The 26,020-nt window shown below is 41.8% G+C and overlaps 1 protein-coding gene across 1 annotated transcript; it reads right to left on the bottom strand.

The window, feature by feature from the left end:
- On the bottom strand, window positions 1-25,156 carry PLA2G4F (phospholipase A2 group IVF). The gene is made up of 20 exons (XM_064153378.1): window positions 24,951-25,156; window positions 21,489-21,561; window positions 20,813-20,949; window positions 19,322-19,450; window positions 17,370-17,410; window positions 16,756-16,798; window positions 15,564-15,630; window positions 15,110-15,279; window positions 13,726-13,839; window positions 12,719-12,756; window positions 12,281-12,416; window positions 11,447-11,583; window positions 10,065-10,287; window positions 8,884-8,998; window positions 6,521-6,658; window positions 5,952-6,059; window positions 4,874-5,068; window positions 3,715-3,881; window positions 2,865-3,051; window positions 1-1,612 (listed from the first exon to the last, which is right to left on the bottom strand). Exons 1-20 carry the CDS (start codon window positions 25,059-25,061, stop codon window positions 1,383-1,385), a joined length of 2,559 nt encoding a protein of 852 aa, XP_064009448.1. The 5' UTR covers window positions 25,062-25,156; the 3' UTR covers window positions 1-1,382.
- Window positions 25,157-26,020: the final 864 nt, after the last annotated feature.

Raw genomic sequence — 26,020 nt, forward strand, 5'->3', positions numbered from 1 at the left:
TCACATTAACTCTCTTGCTTACTTTTTATTGGAATAAAGAAAAAAATATATATCAAGTGTTCATAAGAAACAGTGTTAAAAGCACACTAGCAAAACTAACATTTAATAAAAGAGAAAGATTTAAAAGTGTATCAAAAATCATAATCTCCACATAATTTCAGAAAAGACAAATTTCCCATCTCCAGTTTTCAAAACATAGTCAGTATGTTCAGTTTGATGCCAAAGCCACAGAAGTTAATACTGTCTGTTTGCTCCTCTTTTTGTATTAGGTATTTTCCAGCTGTTTAATTCAATACTTCCCTCTGTTCTTTCTGCAAAATTAAGTCAATGCCACCCCACAGCACAGGGTATCTGACATTATTTTAGTCATTCAAATTTGTAAGGTGCTATCCTGAATACTGAGGTTTCTAAAATACAGGGACACACAAAAGAAATTCCTTGAACAAAGGTCTGGCAGAATCGCAAGCCCAAAATGTAAGGAACAGCATCTAATTTAGACTTTTCAAAAGAGCCTTCTTTCCTCTTACACAGAAGGAGAAAGGCAAGACTGAAAGCATGTTTAAGATTTCATAAGCTTGTGATGATGAAGTCACAGAAAGAAGCCACACAATCCTATGATGTGTCCTTCATTCTTAAGTATGAAAAAAGAATATTTCCTGAAATTCAAATGGTTACCAAAGTAGGGTACTTGTTATAATTTAACATATGAATCCAATGACAGTACTCTGTACTGAACCTCTGAGTGACTAAAAGCCCTTATGCTTCTTGAGAAGGGTAGTAAGGAAATATCAAAGATCTCTGAAACTTTGAACAGCAAATTAAAATCAGGTAATGACTGTTCAGTGTTGGTAGTAAATGGGCACCAGCCAGTAGCAAGCTGAATACAAAAGGACACATTTTCTCTCTCAGTGCATATCTACAATCTTTGGGGTTCCTTGGCAGATGATATAAATTGTAGAAATTCATGGGAGACAAGTTCAAAAAGCAAGAAGAATAAATGTACAGAAGAATTCTGGTGCTTCCTTGAACACCAGCAGACCTTTGACCAAAAAGAGGTGCTTCACTCAGTGGAGCTTTGAAGATTAGTCTCCAGACGCTTGAGCTCTCTGTTCCCCAGGCATCTGATATCAGCCACCACATGACAAGATACTTGGCAAGATAATTCCCAATTCCACCCTGTGTGACAGAGTAACATCCACGTTGCATCCACGGTACATCCCTTGAGTTTTCATAGCAGCACCTGTTACCTGGAATGACCTTTTGGTGTGACATCTGCCCTGCCTATGCCATCAGCTTCTAGCTATTAGCTTCCACTCTTCTGTCTTGAGCCACATGGCTCTTGTTTGCTGTAGCCCATCTGTATCCTCAGCTACAGAAGCTGCTCATGTTTTGGACATAGCGACGACTTTCTTCAACTTTCTCCTTTGCAGAGCCAAGTTTAGGGTTCTGAAGAGAGTGTTCTTGTTGTTGAGAACATTGTAGCGATTCACTTCCACTAACCTGCTGAAATCATATGACTCAAAAGTGAAATTGAGTGTACGGTAAGGAGAATCTTTTGACTCAATGTCAAAGTCACCAAAGGATTTCTCCTCTTCTGACTCACGCTTAACTCCTGCAACAAGAAAAAAAAATAATTCCAATTGGCAGACTCAGTTGGATTCTGCAAGGAAAATATCACAAATAATTCTGTTTAACTTTTTCCCCTGGAGCTCCTTTTCAGCGATTTCAGCTCCTTCAGGATCCAAAATACTTGCAAGCTGAAGGTGAGGCATTACTACCCTTTCTACTTCCACTAAGCTCCAAAAATACAGGATTAAAATATATTTTCCTTGTGATAAATTCTTTAGCACATCCATGATTGCTATGCTCAAAATAGGGGATAAAAATTCTCCTAGAGGTGCTGGTTTGCACTAAATACATTAAAAGACATTGCACTAAAAGACATTAACACAATGAGTTCAAGGAGGTTAGTATATACACTTCAAAGTACAGAAACCTCATGTTTTCAGCACTCTGCCACTTAAAATCAGCCTTAAAAGATGAACATTCTTTTGCTAAAAACACTTTTGCTTGATGCTATTAAAGCCATAGCAGTCCTGAGCCATATTTGAGCCCAACACTTTGAAACTCTTCATCACTGATGAGGAAATGCAGCCAGGGCCTGGCAAGCATTAATACAGATACAGCATTAAGAGATTAAGAGTGCCTTGCACCTCGCTTGCCTGCAACAGTCCTGTACATTCTCTTCTATGTATTCCAAAGGTTTTCTTCAGGAAGCTGTTTCCTTCCAGCATGGGAGAAGTAGGACATAAAGCTCTGTCAGAGTTCTGCGTTTCATCCCAGTGCTCTTGCTTGGTAGACTAAGGTAGGTCTTACAGTTTGCATTAATTACAATAAATGAAGCAAGCACTGTTCATCACTTCACCTTACACTACAAGATCACAGCCATTTAGCACTGAGTTACATGATCTCACACAGACTGGCCCCCAACACTGCTCTGCTTAGTGCTTTATTCATACTCAATAAACAAAATTATTACTTCATATGACTTGTAGTCCTTTTCTATATACCCACAGTAACTAGAAGCCAAAAAGTCAACTACTGGGACAGAAAGAAGCACAATTACTGCCTAATTTTGATTTTACCATCCTGTAGACCTTTTTTTATTATTATTAGTCCATTCTCCCACTCTTCCTTCAGAAAAATACTAGTGGAAGCTAATTCTGCCTTAAATGAAAGCAATCATGTAATAATTACATGGTTATATCAGTAAAAATGAAAGGAGGAACACTTACCCAACTGCATTTTCTCTCAGTACACCCAAAGGATTATCAAAATAGCTTTCCAAGCCATAGCTTTCTTACCTGGAGCTTTATATTTCTGGAAAGTGTCATTCACCAGTGGGAAGTGGAGTACAATTGGAGTTTCTGGATTATCATCATCCACAAACATATAACACTCCTTTGGTTTCTTTTCATCTTCCTCACTTATCTTGATTTTTGGAAAAGGAATTTCCTGCTCCTCACAGTATTTCTGAGTCAGCTCTAGAACCTATTGTCAAAGAACAAAAATAATTTCAAGAGAATACCAGCAACACCTCTAGAAAAAAATCTAACTATAATTCTCAAAGAGAGAGAGAGGTTTGCAGAAAAAGTAACAACAGTAACAATAATAATTAATAATTAAAATAATTAGAAATCCAACTTCAAATTGGAAGAAACAATTTGTCTGGCTGCAATACTGAGAAAAGGATGAATAGCAAAACTAAGACCCGCAAGAGCATTTTGCAGATGAAACTTTTTGTGTTCTGTTACTCAACTTGACTTTCCTGCACTTAAAAAGAAACATTTGTTTATACAGAAAATAACTTATTTGCATGAAGAAAATCACTTTTCCCTTAGAAAGGTACATCTATGTAAGAATGATCACATGAGCTAAGCAAATATCCTTATTTTAAGTACTGAGGCTTCTAAGTTTTGAATCTTATTACAGTTGTCACTTTCCATCTCCTCACGATACTCACAGCAAAACAATACAGTACAACAACATTTGAAAGAGGTAAAGAATTTTTTATTATTATTTAGGCGTTCTTTCATTAGGGTTTGTTGTGTTTTGTTGTTGGGGTTTTTTTATTCAGTATCATCCAATCTGTTGCCATTGAGAATGATTCTGTACTTTTATTTTCATCTAATAATGCTTAGTCTCATCTCTCACCTCAAATGGAGCCTCCCAGGAATAGTTGAATGACAAGATAACATCCACATCCCTCTCTGGCTGAAGCACCAAAGGGAAGGGAGAGTTGATGGAAAAGCCACCATCTACTAAATACAAGCTTTCTTCCATGGGGGTCAGCTGGTTGGGAAATGCATCCAGATGAGTGCCTAGAAGACACTCCAAGTAACACAAGTAACTATAATGATTCATTGCACACCTCTCAGTATTAACAAAGTTTAGGCTGGGGCCATAAGAAGACAAAAAAAATTCCTATATGCATGTTCACTCCAGACTGAGCTGGTAAGCCTGACTTCTATGACAGCACAATCACAGCAGATCAATTTTCCTTTTTGCTATGCTGTAAGAAGTGGTTAATTCCCTGACTTTGGTGGAGCTAAGTCAAGTCCACTCACGTTCTGTAGAATTAACTGTCAGGGAACATTACAGAACCACAGAATTAACCAGGTTGGAAAAGACCTTTGAGATCATCGAGTCCAACCTATCACCTAACACCTTCTAATTAACTCAACCATGGCACTAAGTGCCTCATCCAGTCTCCTTTTCAACACCTCCAGGGACAGCAACTCCACCACCTCCCTGGGCAGCCCACTCCAATGACAATCACTCTTTCTGTGAAGAACTTCCTAATGTCCAGACTAAACCTGCCCTAGGGCAGTCTGAGACTGTGTCTTCTTGTTCTGTCACTGGGTGCCTGGAAGAAGAGAACAACCTCCACCTGGTACAATCTTCCTTCAGGCAGTTGTAGAGAGCAACAAAGTCTCCTCTGAGCTTCCTCTTCTCCAAGCTGAACAGTACCAGCTCCCTCAGCCTCTCCTCATAGGGCTGTGCTCCAGCCCCCTCATCAGCCTTGGTGCCCTTCTCTGGACATGTTCAAGCACCTCAACATCTTTCTTACATTAAGGGGCCCAGAACTGGACACAGTACTCAAGGTTTGGCCTAACCAGGGCTGAGTACAGGGGAAGAATGATTTCCCTGGTCCTGCTGGCCACACCATTCCCAATGGAGACCAGGATGCCATTGGCCTTCCTGGCCACCAGGGCTCATGTTCAGTTGGCTGTCAACCAGTACCCCCAGGTCCCTTCTCTGCCTGACTGCTCCACACTTGCTTTGTATCTCAAATACATACAGACTCATTTACCTTTCCAAGCTACAAATTTCTTGATGTTAACATAATCTTTATGAAGATACAATCCCTGCATGAAGTTGAAGGTTTCTCCACATGTGACTCGGGACTTGAAGAAATCCTGAAACATCTGTAGCAAAGGTCCCCCAGGTATCACCAAGCGAGTCTTCAGTCGCGCTGGATCTTGGAAATGGAATCTTCGGCAGTCATCTGCAGAAGGCACAGGAGGCAGAACACAGAGAAAAATGCTCATTCAGCTCCGAGCAGGCTTCTTCTACAATATTTAAGCAGTTGCCCTAAGGTTAAATTCATCCTCTAACAATTTTTAAAAAAAGGCATTGCAACGAAACTTAGATTAGCTGCATAATTTACAGTTTGATAACTTACCTACCACCTTTCAAGGGAATAGAATTAGTCATAAATCACTGTCCAGATGAATTTTAATCCCACACCCTTATTAACAAGTGATGATCACTTCTGTTTCTATGACAACAATCATGTACACCCTTTCACAACTGCAGCAACAGAAGTGCAGGGAACAAAAACTAGTGCTGCAAAAGGCAGAACAGAACAAATATCTCCCTCTACTACTTACTATAAGGCTATAACCAGCACCTGAGCAACTCCCAATCTTTAATACACTTGCCTTTCATTGTTAGGGAGGCGCTGTACAAATGCATAACATTCTAATAGCTTCTCCAACATGGCAAACCTCAGGCAAAGGAGGTAAATGAAAATCTATTTTCTACCTCTGGACTAGCAGTCCACCTTCTGCTTTTCCTCTTCTCACGATTAAGACCTCATTGTGATACGTGTTTAAGACAGCTCCCATAACTAGCTCAAATTTAGTCAGTCAGTGATACACAATATTTTTAAAAAGAATAAGAGAAAGTGTACTGGGAGACTAAAATTACTCTCTTCACTGTCTGTGTGATGGAGGAGAAACATGTACAACACGAGAGATCTATCCAAATGCATCCTTTATGCTAATCTTGAAAACGACACACAGCACACTTTCGAGCCATATCATTTGTATGCTAATTCCACCCAGCAGGCTTTCAAAAAACCCGATTATTTTAGGATATGTTCTTACCTACAACTTTGATAACATCTTTAAAGGAATCCAGAAAGCCCAGTCCTACACCAACCCCCTTCAGGCAGATATCGTCCAAGCTTGCAGCAAAGGCACTGCCCCACATTCCTGAAGGAGCAATGTGGAAGAATTTAACACTCAAAAGGCTTTTCACAGTGCAACCAAAAAGCCTGCAATTCAGCTGCCATTTGTCATAGGAGAGAGTTGTCACTTGACCCCAACTATTCTAAAAGGTGATGTTTAAGTTTAAAGGTTTAAGTTAATTACATGGCAAATTGTAGTAGCATAATGCAGAAACTTCTCCAACAGAAAAGCTCATCTATCAGCAAAAGAAAGATAGCAAGAGAATGGGAAGATTGAAAGCAGAAGTTTTTGACAGGCAGCTTGTAGACTTGGCACTGCACACTGCAATACTGTGAACGTGCAACTAAACCTCTGAATAAAGATCTGGTATTTTCCCTTTCTTCCTATCTTTATGAAGGGATTAAAAGCCGTGGGTTTAAGTTAGGTTGATGATCAGCATAGCCCCTTTCCATCTCGCCATTTTATTCATTTCTGTAAGATCATACCTTGTAGAAAACAAATCCTAGGCTCTGGATGTTTCTGGATGAGCCTCCCCATGAAGAACTCACTGTCAAAGTCCTCTGTTCGGACAAAAGCTCCATATTTGCGGAATCCGACTTCATAGGGAGTGAACTCGCACCACTCTAAGAACAAGCCAACAGGGTACTTGCTCATCTCAGAGTAAACATAGGTGAAAAGACTCATATGGTTTCTATTCACACAAGAGAGACAGAAAGGAGTCTCCCTTCACTTTTCACCATCACTATAAATTACCATGCCGTTCTTCTCAGTGAGCCTCCCATCTTACACAGGATTAATGAAAGCTCTTGTACAGCTTTTCACTGACTAAGTACAACCTCTTTTTCTTCTGGCTTCGAGTGGGGTGAGGGGAAACTCCCATCTTGCTCCATTTTGACCGTGTTACTACAGAAATAACCTGCCTATTTTACTTCTACTTCAAACCGCTCTGACTGTTCCCTTTCCCATCACAAATGGAAACTACTTCACTTTTCTCAGCCTTTCTTCACAGGAATAACCGTGTCTCACCAACCATTATTGACTTGAAAACTCAACTGATCCACTGTGTCAGACTTCACTGTTTGCTTATCAGAGTCCCTCAAGCTTGAAAGCTTTCCACAAACACTTATGGATCAAATTCATTGTCAAATGCAAGCACTCCTCCAGGACAAACCAAACCACAAGTCCTATAGAGGCACACAGATGGACACAAATGTTTGTATTTCACTGTACCTATCCTTGCTTGTTGCATTATATTTAAAGTTTCAAGTGATCTGGAAGAGGACTGGTCTTAATTTTTAACTGTAACCGAATAATGTGTAAGAACCCAGGCTGCTAAATCCCAGAGTTTTGATGATGCATGCTAAAAAGTTGCAAATCAATGCATTTTCCTTGAACTGTACACAACCTGTTTATCTCAGACCATGGAAGAAAGCAGGTCACCCAGTTACCAAGAAATTCAATTTTCCAGCTCAAACACTGTGTCATGGTAGGCCTGACAGGCCAAAAATGGGCTTCTACATGTCCTGGCTCACCCACGCATGTTTTTCTGCTCTCCCTCCTTCTGTTTTGGGGACAAGCAACCACAGGAAAGAGGACAAAGAACCTGAAGCCATTGAGTCTAAGGACTCTGGCCTGCCCAGACCTGTTTTGCTCCTATGGTAAACAAGCTTGTGCCTGCCTTTTCCCAAATCTGGGTAAAGCAAACCTATGGCTTCACCTAATATGGTCAAGCTTGGATAAGTGCCATTCTGATTGGCTGCGCCCAAAGGCCCATTAGTCTCAGTCTCTATTGATAAAAGAGTTGAGCAGGTAACGCAGTGCTCTCTGCAATTTTATCCGTGCCTGCTGTTTCCTGCTGCTATTGCTTACTGCTTCACTGCATCCTGGATTGCCTGGAAACTGCTTGCCTCAAGTTTACCAGAAACAAGTTCTAAATGCCTCCACACGATCGGCCTACATAGCCAGCATGACATTGTGTTAACACTGCACATCACAAGACATCCTGCCTACACCTGAAAGTCTCCTGCCAAGATGGGAAATCCTGGATATACAGATCATCCAGAGGAGGCAGGGGATAAGGTCAGAGATGGTTTACCTTTTTTTCCCCAGAAGCCTGGGAAGAATTACAAGTCTCAGCAACTGACGTGGCAGTAACAGAATTCCCTGAAAGTATTTGGGTACTGTCTGAAGCTGTAGCTAGCCCCACAAGGCAGGAAATAATATTTTGTGAGTAAATAATTAAAGCTTCTTGTAATTCACCATAGCCTTCTGCCATAAGCACAAAGGTGCTCCTTGAGTCCACCTAGTGAGTAAGCAGTATATTCACCGCAAGCAGCATTTGGCCACAAAACCTTCTCTTCCAATTCCATTAATGTTTATGTATTTCACAAGTTATTTCAAGATCCTATGTTGTTATCTGTATAAAGCTTCCATGGCTGTGAGAAGAACCCATTTTTATTAAAATTAACGTTCAGGGGTGGCGAGAGTTCTGAATATCAAAATCAGTAAATGATACTAATTTTGGGAAAATATAATCTTGCACAAGTTAATTACCCCTTCATAACACACAGACTTATGTATTTTATGAATCTTCCCTCTCAGCTCTTGAAAATTTCAGGTGCTTTCTAGCAAAACATGGAGTGACCAGCAGAGTTGCATCTCATTTCTCTGTTACAGCCATGAAGACATTCGTGATCAAAAGAATATTCTGCCAATCCCACTGCTCCTTGCACTACCACCTCCCTGCTTGAGCCACATTTCTGGTTACCATCTACTCACCACCCAAGGCAGACAAGTGAAAAGCAACTATGGATTTTAGCAAACAAAAATAAATTTGCCATGTTCATACCTGCAAAGTCACCACTGCTAATATTGGGTCTCACATTGACAGCTGCATAGATAGGATAGGGGTTCTGGGCCCATTTCACAGCTGCTTGCTGATCGGACAGCTTTGATGGATCTTCCTGGTCACAAGGAAGGAGAAGCATACTCAGTCAGGTAAGTTCAGTACCATGCTTTGAAACTGTTGCTTAGCATTTCTGACTAACAATACCACCAAGTTCCTTTTGGTTCCTCTCTCCATGCATATGGTTAGATTTTGCCAGTATACTTCTGCAGTTGTATATTTAGAATGTGTAGCATTATTGATAAACTATTTTAGTCACTGATTTCTTATTTCAGTTAGTATGGTAAGTATTGCATATTTTGAAAAAACCAGCATCACTGGCCTCATCTGGAGTACTGTGTACAGTTCTGGGGCCCCCAGTTCAGGAGGGACAGAGAACTGCTTGGGAGAGTCCAGCACAAAGCCACAAAGATGACTAAGGGAAGGGAACACCTCTCTTATGAGGAGAGCCTGAGGGAGCTGGGTCTCTTCAGCTCCGATTAGAGGAAACCGAGAGGTGACCTCATCAATGTTTAACAATATGTAAAGGTGAGTGCCAGGAGGATGGAGCCAGGCTCTGCTCAGTGATGCCCAATGACAGGAGAAGGGGCAATGGGTGCAAGTTGAGGCACAGGAAGTTTCATGGAAACATGAGGAGGAATTATTTCCCTGTGAGGGTGACAGAACACTGGAACAGGCTGCCAGGGGAGTTGTGGAGTCTCCCTCTATGGAGATATTTACAACCTGCCTGGACGTGTTCCTGTGTAATCCGGTATAGGTGATCCTGCTCTGGCAGGGGGGTTGGACTAGATGATATTTTGAGGCCCCTTCCAGCCCCTGACATTTTGTGATCATTCTCTCAGGCTCAACCTGCCCATTTTTTTTTAAGGCTATTAATTTAATGACAGTCATTCCATAAAGCCCACAACATGCTGATCTATATGACTTGAGAATTCTTTACTAAGGGAGAATGCTGGGAAATCCAGAGCTGAGAGAGATAAAAAGTCCCTAGGTTTATTCCACAATACCACCTCAGCTCACAAACACAAGAGACTAATCTGTTTCTTGACACACAACATGTAGGTGGGTAAAGCTCCCACCTGGAAGACAAACAGTAAACAGCATCTAAATGTGAATTCTTTTACCTTTTGTTGTAGGAAATATTCTACAATGAGGCCCCATAAATCTGTGAAGGAAACTTTCCGGCCACTGATCTCCATTGCATTCAGCTCCTGGAAATAGTATTTCAGTCGTTCTGGGGAGAATGCCCCTGTTTTGCTGCTGGACACAGTAACCTGAGCTCTGCTGATTGCATCTCGAAGGTCTTTCTGTGACCAGTCAGGGTCTTGATACAATGTAGATAAACACCTGAAAATGCTTATGTTAATGCCACCAGTAACAACAACCTTCATGCAAACAGACATCTTAGTTATAAGTAGTGCTGCAGCAGCACCGAACAAAGAGCTTGAGAAGTTTAGCTATAAGATAAAACATCATGAAAAGAGGCCATAATAATGGATCTCTAAACTCCTAAAATGTCATCTGCACGGACAACACACCTTCCTTTCAAGGATCTTCCAAGCACCATACACTGGCACACATGAACCAGTTCATAACCAGGACTTAACTCCAAGTCACGGCAACCCTTGGAGACTGGCTGACAGAGAGGAGCTCCAAGCCGCTGATCATCTTTGTGGCCCTTCTCTGGACATGTTCCAGCACATCCGTATCCCTCTTCTGGAGGCTACAGAAGTGGATGTAGTACCTCCAGGTGGGGTCTCACCAGTGCAGAGGGAGAGGATCACTTCCCTCGACCTGCTGGCCACACTTCTCTTGATGCAGCCCAGAATCTGGTTGCTCTCTGGGCTGCAAGAGCACACTGACGGCTCATACTGAGCTTCTCGGCCACCAGCACCCGCAAATCCCTCTCCTTAGGTACACAGGAGTTCATTTAGCATGCAAAGTTCTGCAAGGGAGGACTACACTGTCAGGTTGCACAGCTCCTCAGTGAAATTATTTCACAAAGGCGCTGTGTACCAGTGAGGGATGATTTCACCACAGACTCTAAGAACTGAGCTACTTCAGCACATTGCTCCAGTCCACCAATGTGTAAGCCAGCACTATTCCTCTAGCCAGCCACATAAACCACCTTGGAAGGTGGTGACACAGTGGTCCATATAGCCAAGTTTCCAGCGGTTTGCATCACCTCTAAAATCTTCTTGGCAAAAGCAAGGAAATAGGGAAAGATTTTTGAAGTCAAGGCTCTGAAGGATACATAGCAGTTTCACTTATGTAATACACTCCACAGCAGATGCCTAACATTAGCCAGTAGCTGTGTGGGTTAGAAGTGACAATGAATCTCTCAGATTCTTTAGGATCCCCCATCAGAATTCACAGGTGAGAGCTGACAAAATGTTTTACTTCACTGGCTGTTTACAGGAAGCACAAACTCATTATTTGCCTTATTTTGCATCAACTCCACATATTCACCTGGAAGTTTCTGCAATCAACACCGCATGTAACTTACCAAGTAGAGCCTGAAATGCCGCACAAATACATGGTAGCATCCAAAAGGCCCAGCTCCTGCAGCCCAGCAAGACTGCCATAGAATGATGTCAATGCTCTCATCCCACCTCCAGAGCCCAGCACTGCTACCACTGGAACCTGCAGACAGCAAACTCGTGAATCACAACCACTGACTGTTGAATTGCCAATACATTACAGAAATAGTCCCATTTAAGTCTCATTCTTCAAAAAGAGATTAAAAAAATCTCTACATGTAGTAATTACAGCTTGATTTCAACCAGAACTCCTTTCTTCACTCAGTAATTGAAATACAGTGTTCACCATAAAGCACAGCAGTGTCACCTTGGGAACAGTCACTTACTGACATTGCTATGTGTGTTATCACACACTTACTTGCACGCCATGCAATATATAGACAAGAAGCTAAAAAAAACAAAAAAGGAGTAACAGCACCACTCAAAGATCACAAAGCAAGGTATCAGGCTATGCAAGTGTCAGATCAACAACTAGGCAACTCTTCCTGTGGTCTACTGTCAAACAGACTTTGCATCACAATTCGAAGCTCAAATCCCAAGACAGAAGAGTTCAGCGACAGGAAGCACATTCTGAAATGCCTTTGTGTGTGTGTGCTCCAGAACACACAACATTTCTCAGAATTTTAAATAGAGCACAACATTTGAGACTTAAGAACTGAAATGTCACAGGGACCTATCTCACCATCACGGTGGATGCAAACCATGTTTTCTACTGGTTACAAGCAAAGAAGCCTATGATACTGAATTAGCAAAGAAGCACAAATGATTTCACAATCTCACTATGACACTGTGCTCAATACCTCCTCTTTTGGAGGGGATTCCTTTAACTGAAGAGTCTTCCTCAGTACTTCAGAAACAATTTTCTTCCTTTTGTCCAAAAATTCTCTCTCCTCTTTACAGAGGTCAAAACCCAGACGTATATCAAGATCCCAAGTGCTGAAATAGAAATAAAGACTCAAAATCACCCCCAGCATTTTTGATGATTTGTAATTCCCAGGGAAAAGCAATTTCTGTGAACACAGAATCAAGGTGCTGATCAGAATCACGGTCTCAAACTCCAAAGTTTTAGTGTATGTCTGTAACAAAGACATAACAAAAGATACATCTCTTTAATCAATCCCAAGAGGCCAATGGAGACAACAGATGTCCCCAGAACAGCAAGGACAGGCACTGAGCTCCTTTGCTCTGAGAATAAAGGTCTGCCTTGATTTTTAGACATCTTCAGGTTTCCCACTCACCTCTCTTCCGTTTTCAAACTCAGATTCAAACTTTGCCCCTGTGAAAAAAAGAGAACACACCTTGCAGTTGATTACAACCACATAGGTAGAACTACTACTTAGAGGTTATGACACCAGTGGGGTCACTAACTAGAAGACCACTCTCACCCACAAAACTGTAACCCTGGAACACTCTTCCCTTGCACTGATTTTGGACATTTTTGATAGCCTCCACAAAACAAAATGTGTTTGGAGAGCAGGATGGGGGGAAAAAAAAAAATCTTTCTTCTGCAAGCTTCTTACTTTTCTCTTCCCAACATTTGTCTTTCACATCCCACCAAACATTTGCTCTGGAAAACAGGAGGGACAGCGATCTAGTCGAAAGAGTCCAATGGAGGGCCACAAGGATGATTAAGGGGCTGGAGCACTACCCTGTTAGGAAAGGCTGAGGGACTTGGGGCTTTTTGGTCTGGTGAAGAGAAGACCTAGAGGGGATCTAATCAATATTCATAAATATCTGAGGGCTGGGTGTCAAGAGGGAGGGGACAGCCTCTTCTCAGTTGCACCTATCATAGGACAATGGATATAAACTACAGCACAGGAAGTTCCACCTCAACACAAGGGAGAACTTCTTTACTGTAAGGGTCACAGAGCACTGGAACAGGCAGCCCAGAGATTGTGGAGTCTCCCCTTCCTGAAGACTTTTAAAATCCATCTGGATGCACTCCTGTGTGACTTGCACCAGATTATGATCCTGCTCTGGCAAGAGGGTTGGACTCGATCACTGGAGGTCCCTTCCAACCCCTAACATCCTGTGAAAACAGTGAACTGTAGACACCTTGCAAGATCCAACCATGGAAACATTTTTAGGAGAATTGCACTGACTAGGCTCAGTGTTTCATTCTAGACAAGCAAGAAAACCGCACTCCTAAAATTATGTGCAGCTTGATCTTCCAAATGCCTATAGATGACAGGGGGAAAGAAGTTATCCCAAGCATGTTAAGACAAGTGCAAAACGTTGATATTACCTCTCCCAGAGAAACGATTCTATCAACTTGTTGTCCAATAGGGAGAGAATTAACTGGCACAGTCCCCAGTCCCAGAAGTGTAGTATGCTCTTCAATATCAGGGTTCACACCATCCTAATAAAAAAGCAGAAAAAGCCCTACAGAACAAGATAATGATAGGACTTCCACATGCTAAAACACCAAACAATTACCAAGAGCATCATAACTACAGCTTTCCCAAACGTTCAAGGCTTTTCAGTATCATCCTGCTCTCTGCTTGACAGATCTTTCCTGGGATTGTTTCTGTCATTCAAATAGCATTTTGTCGTTGGTGAGTTTTTTTGGGGGGGGGAGAGGATTTGTTTGTTGTTTGGTTTTGGGGCAGAGTTTTTTATTAGATTTGTTTCTTAACACAGTCACATGTCACAAGCAAAAAACCTCTTTATTGCCTGGAGAAGAGAAGCCTCCAGGGAGATCTTACAGCCTCTGATTATTTAAAGGGGGGCTATATGAAAGATGGGGAGGGACTCTATCACAGTGTGGTGATAGAATGAGAGTTAACAGCTTTAAAATAAAAGGTATTAGGAAGAAATTCTTTATTTTCAGGGTGGTGAGACAGTGGAACAGATCACTCAGAGAAGGTATGGATGCCCCATCTCTGGAAGTGTTCAATGACAGGTTAGATGGGGTTTTGAGCCACCTGGTCTAGGGGAAGGTGTCCTTCCCATGACAGCAGACAGGAACTAGATGATCTTCTATGATTCAATGTCTGTAGTCAAACTTAATTCCATTAAAAGTCCTTGTGTTTGAATCCCAATAGCTTCATGTAGTAAGCATGTGAAGATTCAGATTTTAATACCCAAATTTGAAGACATTTTAAAAATACACCCTTCCCAACACTTTAAGACAAGTTCACCTCCTCACACAATGTCACAATCCAAAGCTAAGTCCAGCATCCTAATTCAATTTCTAATATAAAAAAAATAGTAGTGTGTAAAAAGCAATACTAGAGAAAAAAAAAACCACTTCTCTCTCCCCTTATATTCCTCATATATAACCAGAAGAATAATAGAGCTATTCAAAACAGGCTTCTAGTGTAGAAAGCTTTGACCTGAGCAGTCATAACATTACAGAGTTATGTTTGATCAAAAAGGTGTATATGGCAGTAACTTTGATAGCAGCACCACATACACACAAGGAACTTGCTCCCAACTCAGGCAGCTGAATAATATACACAAAATTGACATGCCTGAACATCGAACAAGACCTTGGCCTTCTCATGATCATATCAAGGCTGTTCAATTTAAGTTTAAGGACACTTTCACGGACCAAAAGGCACTGGTTTCAGAGTGGACCTACTTAAAAGTGGGCTATAAGCTTTGTGGCAATCAGCACAGATGCTTACCTGTAAGACAGACATGGTTTGCTCCAGTTCCACTTGCAGATCTGGACACATTTCTTTATCCATGTGAAAGATAAATGAGGTTTCATAATCATTCTCACTGTCTGGTCTCCAAGGAATACTCGTCTGCCTCTCATAGGACCCTGGAACAGACACCTTGACCTCACAGCTCCCTGTGCATTAGAATAAGAAGAATAAGACCACAGAAGCCATTTAATTATGTGTTAAAAATTGGACACTTGTGAAGTGCAGCTGAGACTACGAAAACACAAGCAAAGACTCTTTTACACCCAGTGGAAGTGACACAGTATTAAAAACAAAAGCAAAATTGAAAGTTGATTTTTGTAGTCAGTAACAAAAAATGCACTGCACAAGAATAGAGTCAAGTCTCCCCTTTCTCCTAAGGAGTAAACATACTGAAGAGCAGATCCAACTTCAGCTCTGCAGGCAGCCTTACCTTGCTGTTTCTCTTTCATTTTTTCTTCTTTGTTGAGAGTGCCTTCCAGAGACAAGCAAGGATGAACCTGTGAACAGAAGAAATCTGCTCTGGTTATGAGATTTTAGGTCACATCTTTGTTAAAGCTTAATCCACCTACTGTATTAGGTGTCACTTTACATTTGAAGCTATGAAAAAACAACAAAATAACAACATTACTTGAAATGTCAAAAATAATCCTTAAAGACTAAGTTTTGTTTCAGCAGGAGGAGATTATTTGTTCTTGTTTCAAAAGCAAAACCACCCTTCCTATTCCAGTTACTGGGGTTTTGTTGTTCTCAAGACCTGAGGTTCTTCTGTCACTTTATGTTTAATACACATATGGGTACCTATTCAGAATCTGCTCATATCCAAGCAAACACTTCATAAATTCTGCCAGGGCTTTTCTGTCCTGGATTACTCAAAAAATGCATTTTCTCAAACCATTCTATCATCTCTTCTATGACACCAAATGAGACACTTAATTGGCCATGAGTGCAGTAAAGGTTAAGAAACTACTTGATTTGCTAAGAGAAACAGAAACACGGAGAAGTCTCAGCTGTAAAACAGTTTGCAGAACTGTGCTGTTAAATGCCAATGATTTTTTTCTGAAAACAGCTGTTAGAACATTACATTTCAATAAAGCTGAACTCTTACCTACAATTGTCTCCTTATTAAAAAAATGTCACTCCCAGTCCCTTTCCTTTGAAGGGAGAAAAGAGGTGGTAGCACTTGGATTTTTTATGTATAACACACTGATTTTTCTTAGATTGATTGCCCTGGGAGAATATACAAAGCCCTGAAGATGAAAACTTATGAGTCTGAGAGTGGGAGGCATCATCTCCTTACTGAAGACACTGATAAAAGCTTAGAAATAGTAAGTATTAAGGTATCAATGGGAGTTATATCTGCACAGCATCTATGTTAGAATATCGAGTATAACCTGCAAGACTCAGAAGATATTTGGAAGTATTGGTTTACATCTCTTAAAACACAAAACCACATCTCTCCAAAACCACAAAACACACTTTTGTGACTTGTTATCAGGAGAGAATAGGAACTATTTGGAAGCAGGAACAGAATTATTGACATTTCTTGTCCTCTTGCTACTAAAAAAGGCACTACCTGGGGGAGTAAATCCCAACATATATGCAACTGGCTACCTTGTACTCACCACAAGGACTCCATTGGTCAGTACCTCCGTAGGGGCATCTGGGCTGTGAAAGAAAAATATTTATAGGGAATTAGTTTTGTTTACAGTTTGCTTCATTTTGTGTTACAAACTAACTGCCTGGATAGGCCATAAAAGCCTCCTCCTGTGAAAGGTCTATACAGTCCTGACTGACATCAAGACTGTTTTCCTTCACAGAATCATATGGAGAAATTGCTAGAGATAAAAAAAATTGTCTGCAGCAGTAAGCATGTGCTGTAAGGTCTTCCTATCTCATTTATTCTGGTAACCTAGAGAAAAACTGATCTTAGACTATCAAATAGAATCTATCTATCTAAGGTAAGTATTAATTTGTTTTTATTGCAGACTGTGAAAGCTTTCTGTTGTTGAACAGCTCATCCACATTTCCTTGGCAGCTCTGCCATTATGATGAAGTCCAACAAAACTTTTTTTTTCTTTTTTGGTACCCCAAAACTTTTGGTGGCTGAAGCCCTAAGGATACTTGCAATAAGCCATCTGAGTTTCAAACTCAAACAAACAAGACTGCACAGAAAAAGCAAACTAAGACAATATATATGCACAACACAATTTCATCCAGCTCTCCAGATGAGACTCACCATTTCTCCAAGTAAAACTCTACATCCAGCTCTTCATTAGCCTTTGGGGGAAAAAACAGAAACAATACAGATGAGTTTTGATCTTGAGTATAATTTTATAAGAGGTTTATAACAGAGATGAAGCTCTCTTCCTGTTACAAACTATCATAACTATTTCTGTTGCTTTTACAAAGGCTCAAGTTAAATTTTGGGAGGTTTAAAATTTTATCTTTTGTTGTTCTTTAAACTTTCCTCTCCTCCCACACATATCCTCTATGACCAGACACATCTATGCTGATTCTCAGATCCATTCCTCCACTAAGGAGAAGAAACACTTCTTCTGACTTAAGCACCACTGCAGCACCATCTCTGCCAACAGCTTCTACATGAGGCTTTGTGTTTGACCCCATTTAATATCTCAGAAGATTGCACTCCTAGCTCATTGCTGTCTTGGTCTTGTACAGCCTTTGATCCATACATACAGCATTCAGTAAAGACTTGATGAAAGACCTATATAGCTGTTAAAACAACCAAGCAGAAGACAAAATTTGGGCAATCTGGCTGAAGTTTCCAGTTCCACAACCACAGATTGAGATGACTTAAGCATTCAGAAACCAGGACAGAGTTAGTGGGAACAAGGAATTACTAAGCCTCTTTCTGCAGTCACAACAAATTTTAGATTGCCTGTGATGCTGGCTAACACCTCCCAGTTAACTACATACCAGTTAGTCTGCTTCTGGCCACACCAGCAGCACTGAAGCTCGAGTTCTCAACAAAACACATCATCAACTCACCTCTAATCCAGACCTATTGTAGCAATGTGTTTGAGGCAGTTATAAAAAAAGATCAGACTGGTGGTGTGGCAGGTTGAGGTAGCTTCTCCCCCACCTCTACTCCGCCCTAGAAAGGCCACATCTGAAGTATTGTGTTCATTTCTGGGCTCCCCAGAGTGACAAGAAACTACTGGAGAGAGTCCAGAGTACGGCTACAGAGATAAGGGGACTGAAGCATCTGAGTAATAAGGCAAAAAGGAGACACCTGGGGCTGTTTAGCTTGGAGAAGAGAGGATGAGACCTTATCAATGCTTATCAATACCTAAAGGGCAAGCGTCAAGAGGATGGGAGTCAGACTCCTTTCAGAGGTGCCTAGCAATAGGACAAGGTGCAATATTGCACAAACTGGAACAAAGGAGGATCCATCTTCACTATGAGGGTGACAAAGCACTGGAACAGGCTGTAGGAGGAGGTTGTGAAGTCTCTTTCTCTGGAAGGAGATCATGTCTGGACATGATCCTGTGCAGTCTACTCTAGGTGAGCATGCTTTAGGAAGGGGTTGAACTAGATCATTCCCAAAGGTCCCTTCCAACCCTTATCATTCTGTGAAAACAAGCTGCCTGTTGCAAGTCCATAAAGAGGTGCACAGGGACTGAAAGCAGCTGATATGCTCGATGTCACTTGCATGAAGTGGAGATTAAAAGTAACTGAACATAACTGAGAAAATAAGATTTTTCTTAGGTTCTTGACTTATTAGACATAACCTTTGCAGGAATACAATTCTTTACTGCAAAATGCTGATGATCAACTAAATAAGACAATCTGCAGTCCCCACAATCACTGCTGACTGCAAATGCTGTTCATTTTAAGCCCACAGCCCCTCTAGTCTCCTGAAACATCAATTTCCTTTAGAGGCATTCTAATGTTTTCTGAAAGACAGCAATCAGCCCAAGTTCCATTACTTGGGCATCTCAAAAACTGGGTAACTCCCACCAATAAAACCCCAAAAATACATCACACACCAAAAAAAGACTAGGGAGTTCAGAAACCTCTGAAATGACTGCAAAGTAGGCTGTTGTTACTTACTTACATGATTTCCCCTTCTGGCTTGTACAATACAAATAAAGCAACCAGCAAGCCCTGCTGTAAAGATGAGCTACAGCTATTCACAGTTGACTTGGGAAGAAGCCAGGGACTAACCTCAGGGTTCAGTTTGAAAGTGCGCAGCAGCGGCCGACCTGGCTTCATGCCCCCTACATCAAAGACGATAGATGTGAGCTCATCACTGGCAAGGACATCCTTATCGTAGAGTGTCAACTCCAGAATGTTCTAAAACCAAACAGAAGCAAACAGCCCCAGATGAAGAGACAGAAACATCTGCATAATCCCGAGTAGGTCTGTAGAACAGACACTTCATAATCAATAACCTTCCCCACTCTTTAACAAAATTCACTATTTCCAGCAGGACCTAGAGCATAATTAAGCAAAAAGCTCCTAGTTGACAGTGTTTAGCTAAAAGACTTTCTGAGCTACCCAGCTAGAGAGAGGGCCCAGCTGGACACAAGTGGCAGTGCTCTCCACCAGCTGCAAGCACAGGTTACCCTGAGAAAGCAACAGTAATTTCCACTCTTCCAGCACTTCCAGTCCAGTATGTCATAAGGACCTATCACTTCCTGCTCAGCACTAAGTCCAGCAGAAACTGATGGAAATAGACACAATGAGTACATATCTCTCAAAAAATGTCCTTGCAGCAGTGAGTATTCATAGAGACAAGACTACTCTTAGAATTGTGCTGGCACAGCCTTGCAGCAGTAGCCAGCCTGAGGTCTCACCAGCCTGAGGTCTCACCAGCCTGAGGTCTCACCAGCCTGCACGGAAAGAAAAGGCTCACATGCTCTAAAAGCCCCAATGGTGAGAAAACTGCCAACTAATTAACATTCCACCTTTGCCACCTACGGAAAGGTGCTCTAGTGAAAGACAGTTTCTTGTTAACAAGCACCTTTCCAAAGGCTGTGATGTCCTCCAAGACAACAGTGCCATACTAACGTCTCTACTATTAGTGCCTCTTTTGAGAACAGACACTGACAAGCTGAAGACTTGGCACAATACTCTGTTAGCTCCTAAACAGACAGTACTGTTCTTTTACAACAAATGATCTAGTTTCTCTTATTAGAATATTCCAATGAGCCTTAAACCACTGCACAGCTGCACTGTCTTTAATAGTTTGAATTTTGCTTTTCTGATGGCAACATTTGACTGAATGAGCTATGTGCAAAAATTATTGGAAATTTAGGTTCCATTAAACTCCGTCAACCCTTGCCTGGGTAAGGCAAGGAGAGTTACAAGGCAAACAGCTACTCTATGAAAGTAGAAGCAATCCACAAGCAAAAACTTGCTTTATCAAGGAACTTTTTTTATATCCTTCCTTTTCCAGACTTGAATCACAAAGACATTCACAGAAAATCCTAGCTACAATTTACACAAAAGAGTACACTTACAGACTGCTGTGGTTAACACTGGACATACATAGTACAGCACCACTACAGAAGACTGACACCTTGCTATTGACATTGATTTTGAGGGTAACAAAGATCCTTTGGTTGTGAGTAAGAATCAGAAGTAAGCCAGTACACAAACACATGGCTCCATGGAGTTGGAGCTCCAACTGGCTCCACCAAATGCACTCCTTACCTTAACAGCAGTATGGATTCTATACCGGAAAGTTTGATTCCATTCTGGGTTATCAGAGTTGTCAACAACCTGAGTTCGAGAGACTATGGGAGATGCAGTGGGCAGTTTTATCTCCACATAGCAGTCTGCCTTGGACACTAGAGTAGAAAATGTAGAGACAGACATCAAAACAGCATTACCCAAACAGTTTTTCCCCATGAGCTCCTCATTTTCTAGACCTCATTGCATCATAGTGACAAGCAAATTTAAGACTGGACTTGTAAAGCAAAACCTTTGAGGAAGTAAGCAGCAGCAAAATGAACATTAGGAACTTGCATTCCTTTTTCTTCGATTCACTGCTACCTTCAGGTACAAGACAGCTGCTCAGCAGAAGGAGAGGTGAAATTTGTCATGATAAAGGAACACAGACTGGGCCACAGCAGGACATGTTAAAGAGTAGGGAAGAAAAACATTACCAGAACTTACCCCATCTTGTTTTGCAAAGTAGCCAGGTTAATTGGCAGTTTGGAGTCAATATCAAGCTTTTAAAACATATGGTTTACAAGAGAAGCCTCTGTTCAGACATAAGGGCAATACGCTGTGTGTAGGTAAGATGCTCCCATAACAATACTCCCTGTGTTACAGGTATGCACTGAACAAATCATCTGTTATCATAGTACTTTGACTAAATACTTACACAGATCTGTACCCTTGATGTTTCTGGCTCGGAGGACTTTTACTGTTAGGTTGTAGTAAGGGTGCTTCTCCCACTGAAAAGAGAGGAATGAGCTCAGTATGCAACTCAACTATAATGTTTGCTCTATAACCACATCAGTATCAGTTTAGAGAAATGGATCAGACCAGCCAGCCCCAAACAAATTATTAACGAATCAGTTTGGGAACATAACACAGCACTTGCAGTGTCCAGGAAGAAGTCTAAAGGAGTCCAGAAGGAAATTTGATTCCCTTTCAGCACTGCAATAAGTGGTGTCTTAGGGTAGCTCCTCATACCTTCAGGAAATAAGTCCCCTATGTAAAATTTCCTCTAATTAGAGATCAATCCTGAATTGCTTCATTATTTCATTTCTGCTGAAGGACAACCAGATACTGAAGCTGCTCAAATAATTTTCATCGTGACTTGGCTTGTTTAAGACTACCTGTCAAGGGCATATGCATGTTTGAGCAACAGCAGACATGGCAAAATTCCTAATGGCACGGCCTAAAAACATAGAAGGATGAGGATAAACAACCCAGCACTTTGTTGTAGCAACACATACTCTATGGCAGTCTGAACACGAACAGTCAAACCCTAAATTTCTTTTCATTCTGGACTGCTAATGCTTGGACTTGAAGGTCTTAGAGGTCTTTTCTATGATTCTATGTAACAGCAATCTAAATATGCATGCCACTTTACTAGCAGAGATCAAAACGTAATTCTTACTCTTGAAAGCTTCTAGAGGGCTATTTCTGGAAAGTAATCCAAGTATTGAAGTGCCCAGATGTGAAAATGGAGGGGGAAAAAAGCCTAGCCAGCAGAAGGGCAGGGAAAGACAAGGGAAAACAGTCTGAAGGGATTTAGTGCAGAGATGGCACAGAAGCAGTTGTTTAGGGTTCATGAATAAAAAGGGGATTCTGCCTCGTTTCCATCAGTTTCGACATAGACCTGGTCAGTTTATGTCTCTTGAATACATGTCAAAATGCTTCACACCCATCATTTTCTACATGCTTGTCTTGAGACTAGGATTTACTTTCAGATGCACTAAAACTTCACCTACAACCGAATTAAGAAAGATTTTTGCTTACAAGAAAACACCACGGAAAGACAAATATTATACAAAATGTAGGCCCTGCATATCACTAAGCAGGATCTCAATAAAACCAAGGAACTAGAGTGTCAAACTTCCCTGACCATTCCTTATCTGATAAATGGCATTGTACTATGGACTTGATTATGTTAAAGGTCTCCTCCAACCAAAACCACTCTGTTTCTACGTTGTTAAGCACTCATACTACTAGCAGAGGAAGCACAGAACACCCTGAAGATAACATATCCTTCTTTCACCGTAGACCACCTGTCAGCATATGGTTAAGCATTCAAAATAATGTCCTTTTTCAAAGTGCTTCATTAACAATCTTTGGTTTGCAGTTAATCACTAAACAGATAAGGATACCTTTTCCACACCCTGACCATAATTTACAGCTACAGAATGTGCTCCCAAGTCTGTGCTACCAATTATGCCACTACCTTCCCATGTGCCTTTTCTAGTTATCTTTTAGCTAAGGCAAAGCAAGGTCATAACACATTCCAAGGTGAGCTTGCAAAGTAATGAAGCATGAAAGCATCCAGATATGCTTTCTCTGAATACACCAGGGGAAAGGTGGGCAAGAAATACATACAGAAAATGAGTAACAAATAAGGACTGTTCTTTCCATACATGAACATGTCCAACAAATGCAAGCAATCAATCTATGCTTTGAAGTTCAATGAATTTTCGGATTTGTTTTCCCCTGGGTCTCAGGAGAGGACAGGTGAAGAAGAAAAAAAAATAATCAACCACCACCAAATTTGAAATCCTGAAATGAGTGTATGAGACTGAATTTCCCCTTCTGAACCCTGCTAACAAGTGTCAGTATCTTTCACCTAAACTGAAGGCACTGATGCAACAGCAAGTAACTACAGAACAGGTTATGCCAGCTACAGAATCCAGCATTCTTTACTCGCACACAGCCCAGAACACTTCCCTGTAGACAGTGGGATACAAGCGTTGGGAACCACTCCACATGTCTGGGTGGATGAGCACCACTCACCGTAACCGTACCAGTTTCACTACAAAAACATGTAAATAGCCAATAAAAACAGTAACTTAAAAGCCATATTTTCTTATGTGTTCACAGCTACCAGGCAAAGCAGGCAGCTCAAATGTCCAGTTTACCAAAGAAGCACTTTTCTCCCCACCTTGTTCCTGCTCCAGAGCAAACACTGCTGCCTATAACTCTCTTCTTTGTGACCAAAGTGTCAAAAGTTTGCTTTTACACCCAAAAGCAAACTCCTGGCTTTCATAGGCATCCCTTGTACTTTCCCTCCTCTGCCCAGAAACGTGGACCCTCAATACCCAGTATATTCCAGTTTACCGCCGTTTGCGTTTAAATGCGTGACATTAAAGCTAAACTTGGGAAAACCAGAGGTCTGATTACAAAGCCAAAAGGATGACCTGCAGCCTCATCTCTTGCTCAACTACTATTAACTACTCCACACAAGAATCTCTCCCTAACATTCAGTATGACTTCACTCCAAGCTGTGCTGAATTTCCATTTTTATATGGTGAACACCTGAGGGAAAACTTCATATCCAGTGGTTTATGGCCAACCACAGCAGGCTAACACTAGTCTTTTCTACTCTAATTTCCATCTGCTAAATAAAAACATTTAGACAAAATTATCTAACAAGGAATTTTTAACCACAAAGCAAGCAGAAGTGTGGAAAGGCAGAGAGAAAGCAAACCATTCCGTGATACCAACAATCACCTACTTGCACTTGAACTTGCGTGTCTGGGGAGGGAGACACAGCAACAGGTAATCAGATGACAAACCCAATCTCCTAGCAAATGCTCCTTGAAAAACACTCCGTGTCATTCAAAACTGAGGTTATTGGCCAGAACATCCTATACAATAGAACAATTACAGGACCAAGACAGTGAAGCCACTTTATCTAATGTGGTTGTGCCGCATTACAAACAGGGGTTGAAGTCATCCTTAATCTTTGCCTGCTTTCGGTTACTAAGCTCTGCGGGATGAGGTAGAAAGCAGAAAGGAAAGCAACTGTAAGCAAGGATATTTTGCTAGAAAATATAAGCACTATTTTGTCTTTACTGATGAGAACCACAATACTCTGGACCCTCCCTCAAGTACTTGGTGCCTGCTTAATATTGTTCCCCAAAAGCTAAGGGAATGCCGATCTGCTCTGCACTGTCTCAAGCAGGTTGTGAATCTAATAAAAACCTGGAACCTCCATTAGCATTACTGCTATCCACTTTCCCTCAGTGATAAACTTTCTGATGAATTCCCGCAGAAGCACTCGTGGAGTACCGGGAAGCCCCGGACTGCCCTCAGCACCGGCTAAGGAACGCGGTCTCGGAGGCAGCGCTACAGTTCGTCTTACCCGCCAGTGGTAAAGCCCAGTTTCTTTCCTCTCTTTCCTTTGGAAAAGCACGGCCGCCAGAAAAGGCAGCGCTCTGGGCGGGAACGGGCCTCGCAGCACTTCATGGAACATGGGGAAAACGTCCCTTCGTCTCCGCAGACAACCTGACAGGGCAAGGCGGGCAGCAGCGTCGCGGGCGGCCGCTGAGGGCGGCTGGCCAGGCGCCGGCTGCGCGGCTTTGCGCAGGCGGCGAGCAGCAGAGGTGTGGCCTGCCCTCGCCCAGCAGTACAGGGCGCAGCCTCGCTGGCAGCTTTCCCCGTGCCCGCGACAGACACGGGCAGCGCAGCAGCAGCCGCCAAGAGGGAGACCCTGGGCAGGAGGAACTACAGCGCAGGGATTAAGCCACAACCTGAAAACTCCCGGTCTACACTTGGGAGTTCTAGCAACCTGATCGAGGATTCTAGGGCCGTGTTAAACCTTTCCAGAGTTTCGGCACACCCCTAAAAAGCATTTTTAAACATAAAGAAATTCCCATCTTACAAGCCCGAGGCAAAACTGAACTTGTCATTGACTGTTACCTTCCTGGGAGGCCTGAGCAGAGACATAACTTGGTCAGCGTTAGCATGTCTCAAGACTATGTTGACCACCATTGTCCAGCCTCTCACTGCGTGAGCAGCTTGCACAAGTTGCTCTTTACTCTCATTTCCATGTAGCAGTCTTGATTCTTCCACCAAAGTTTCTTTTAAAACTGTTCAAGAGGTAAGGCAAATGTTTTTGAGCCTACTCTGCTTAAAAAATATTTAAGCAATAAAAGAAATTGTTTGCTGGAAGCGATTGGAATTTCCTATGTTCAGATAATAAACCATCTAAACATGAAGCAGAGCTGCTTCACTCTGAGAGTGACAAGAGCACTTGAACAGGCTGCCCAGAGAGGTTGTTGAGCTTCCTATCTCTGAAGTGATTCAAAACCTACCTGTATGCCATCCTGTGCAACCTGCTCTACGTGAACCTCCTCTGGCTGGGGGGTTGGACTCAGATCTCCGGAGATCCCTTCCAACCTCTAGCATTCCATATGATTCTGTGCGTAACCA

This window comes from Pogoniulus pusillus, chromosome 1, assembly GCF_015220805.1.
Source record: "Pogoniulus pusillus isolate bPogPus1 chromosome 1, bPogPus1.pri, whole genome shotgun sequence".
Taxonomy (NCBI): Eukaryota; Metazoa; Chordata; class Aves; order Piciformes; family Lybiidae; genus Pogoniulus; species Pogoniulus pusillus.

What these genes read in the sequence shown, in the direction of transcription:
- PLA2G4F (XM_064153378.1), bottom strand. Translation starts at nt 25,061, where the DNA reads ATGTTCCATGAAGTGCTGCGAGGCCCGTTCCCGCCCAGAGCGCTGCCT. An exon ending in GAGTTTTACTTGGAGAAATG is followed by an intron (nt 16,799 to 17,369) that starts GTGAGTCTCATC and finishes TTTCTTTCACAG; the next exon opens with CCCAGATGCCCCTACGGAGG. An exon ending in TGACCAATGGAGTCCTTGTG is followed by an intron (nt 15,631 to 16,755) that starts GTGAGTACAAGG and finishes TTCTGTTCACAG; the next exon opens with GTTCATCCTTGCTTGTCTCT.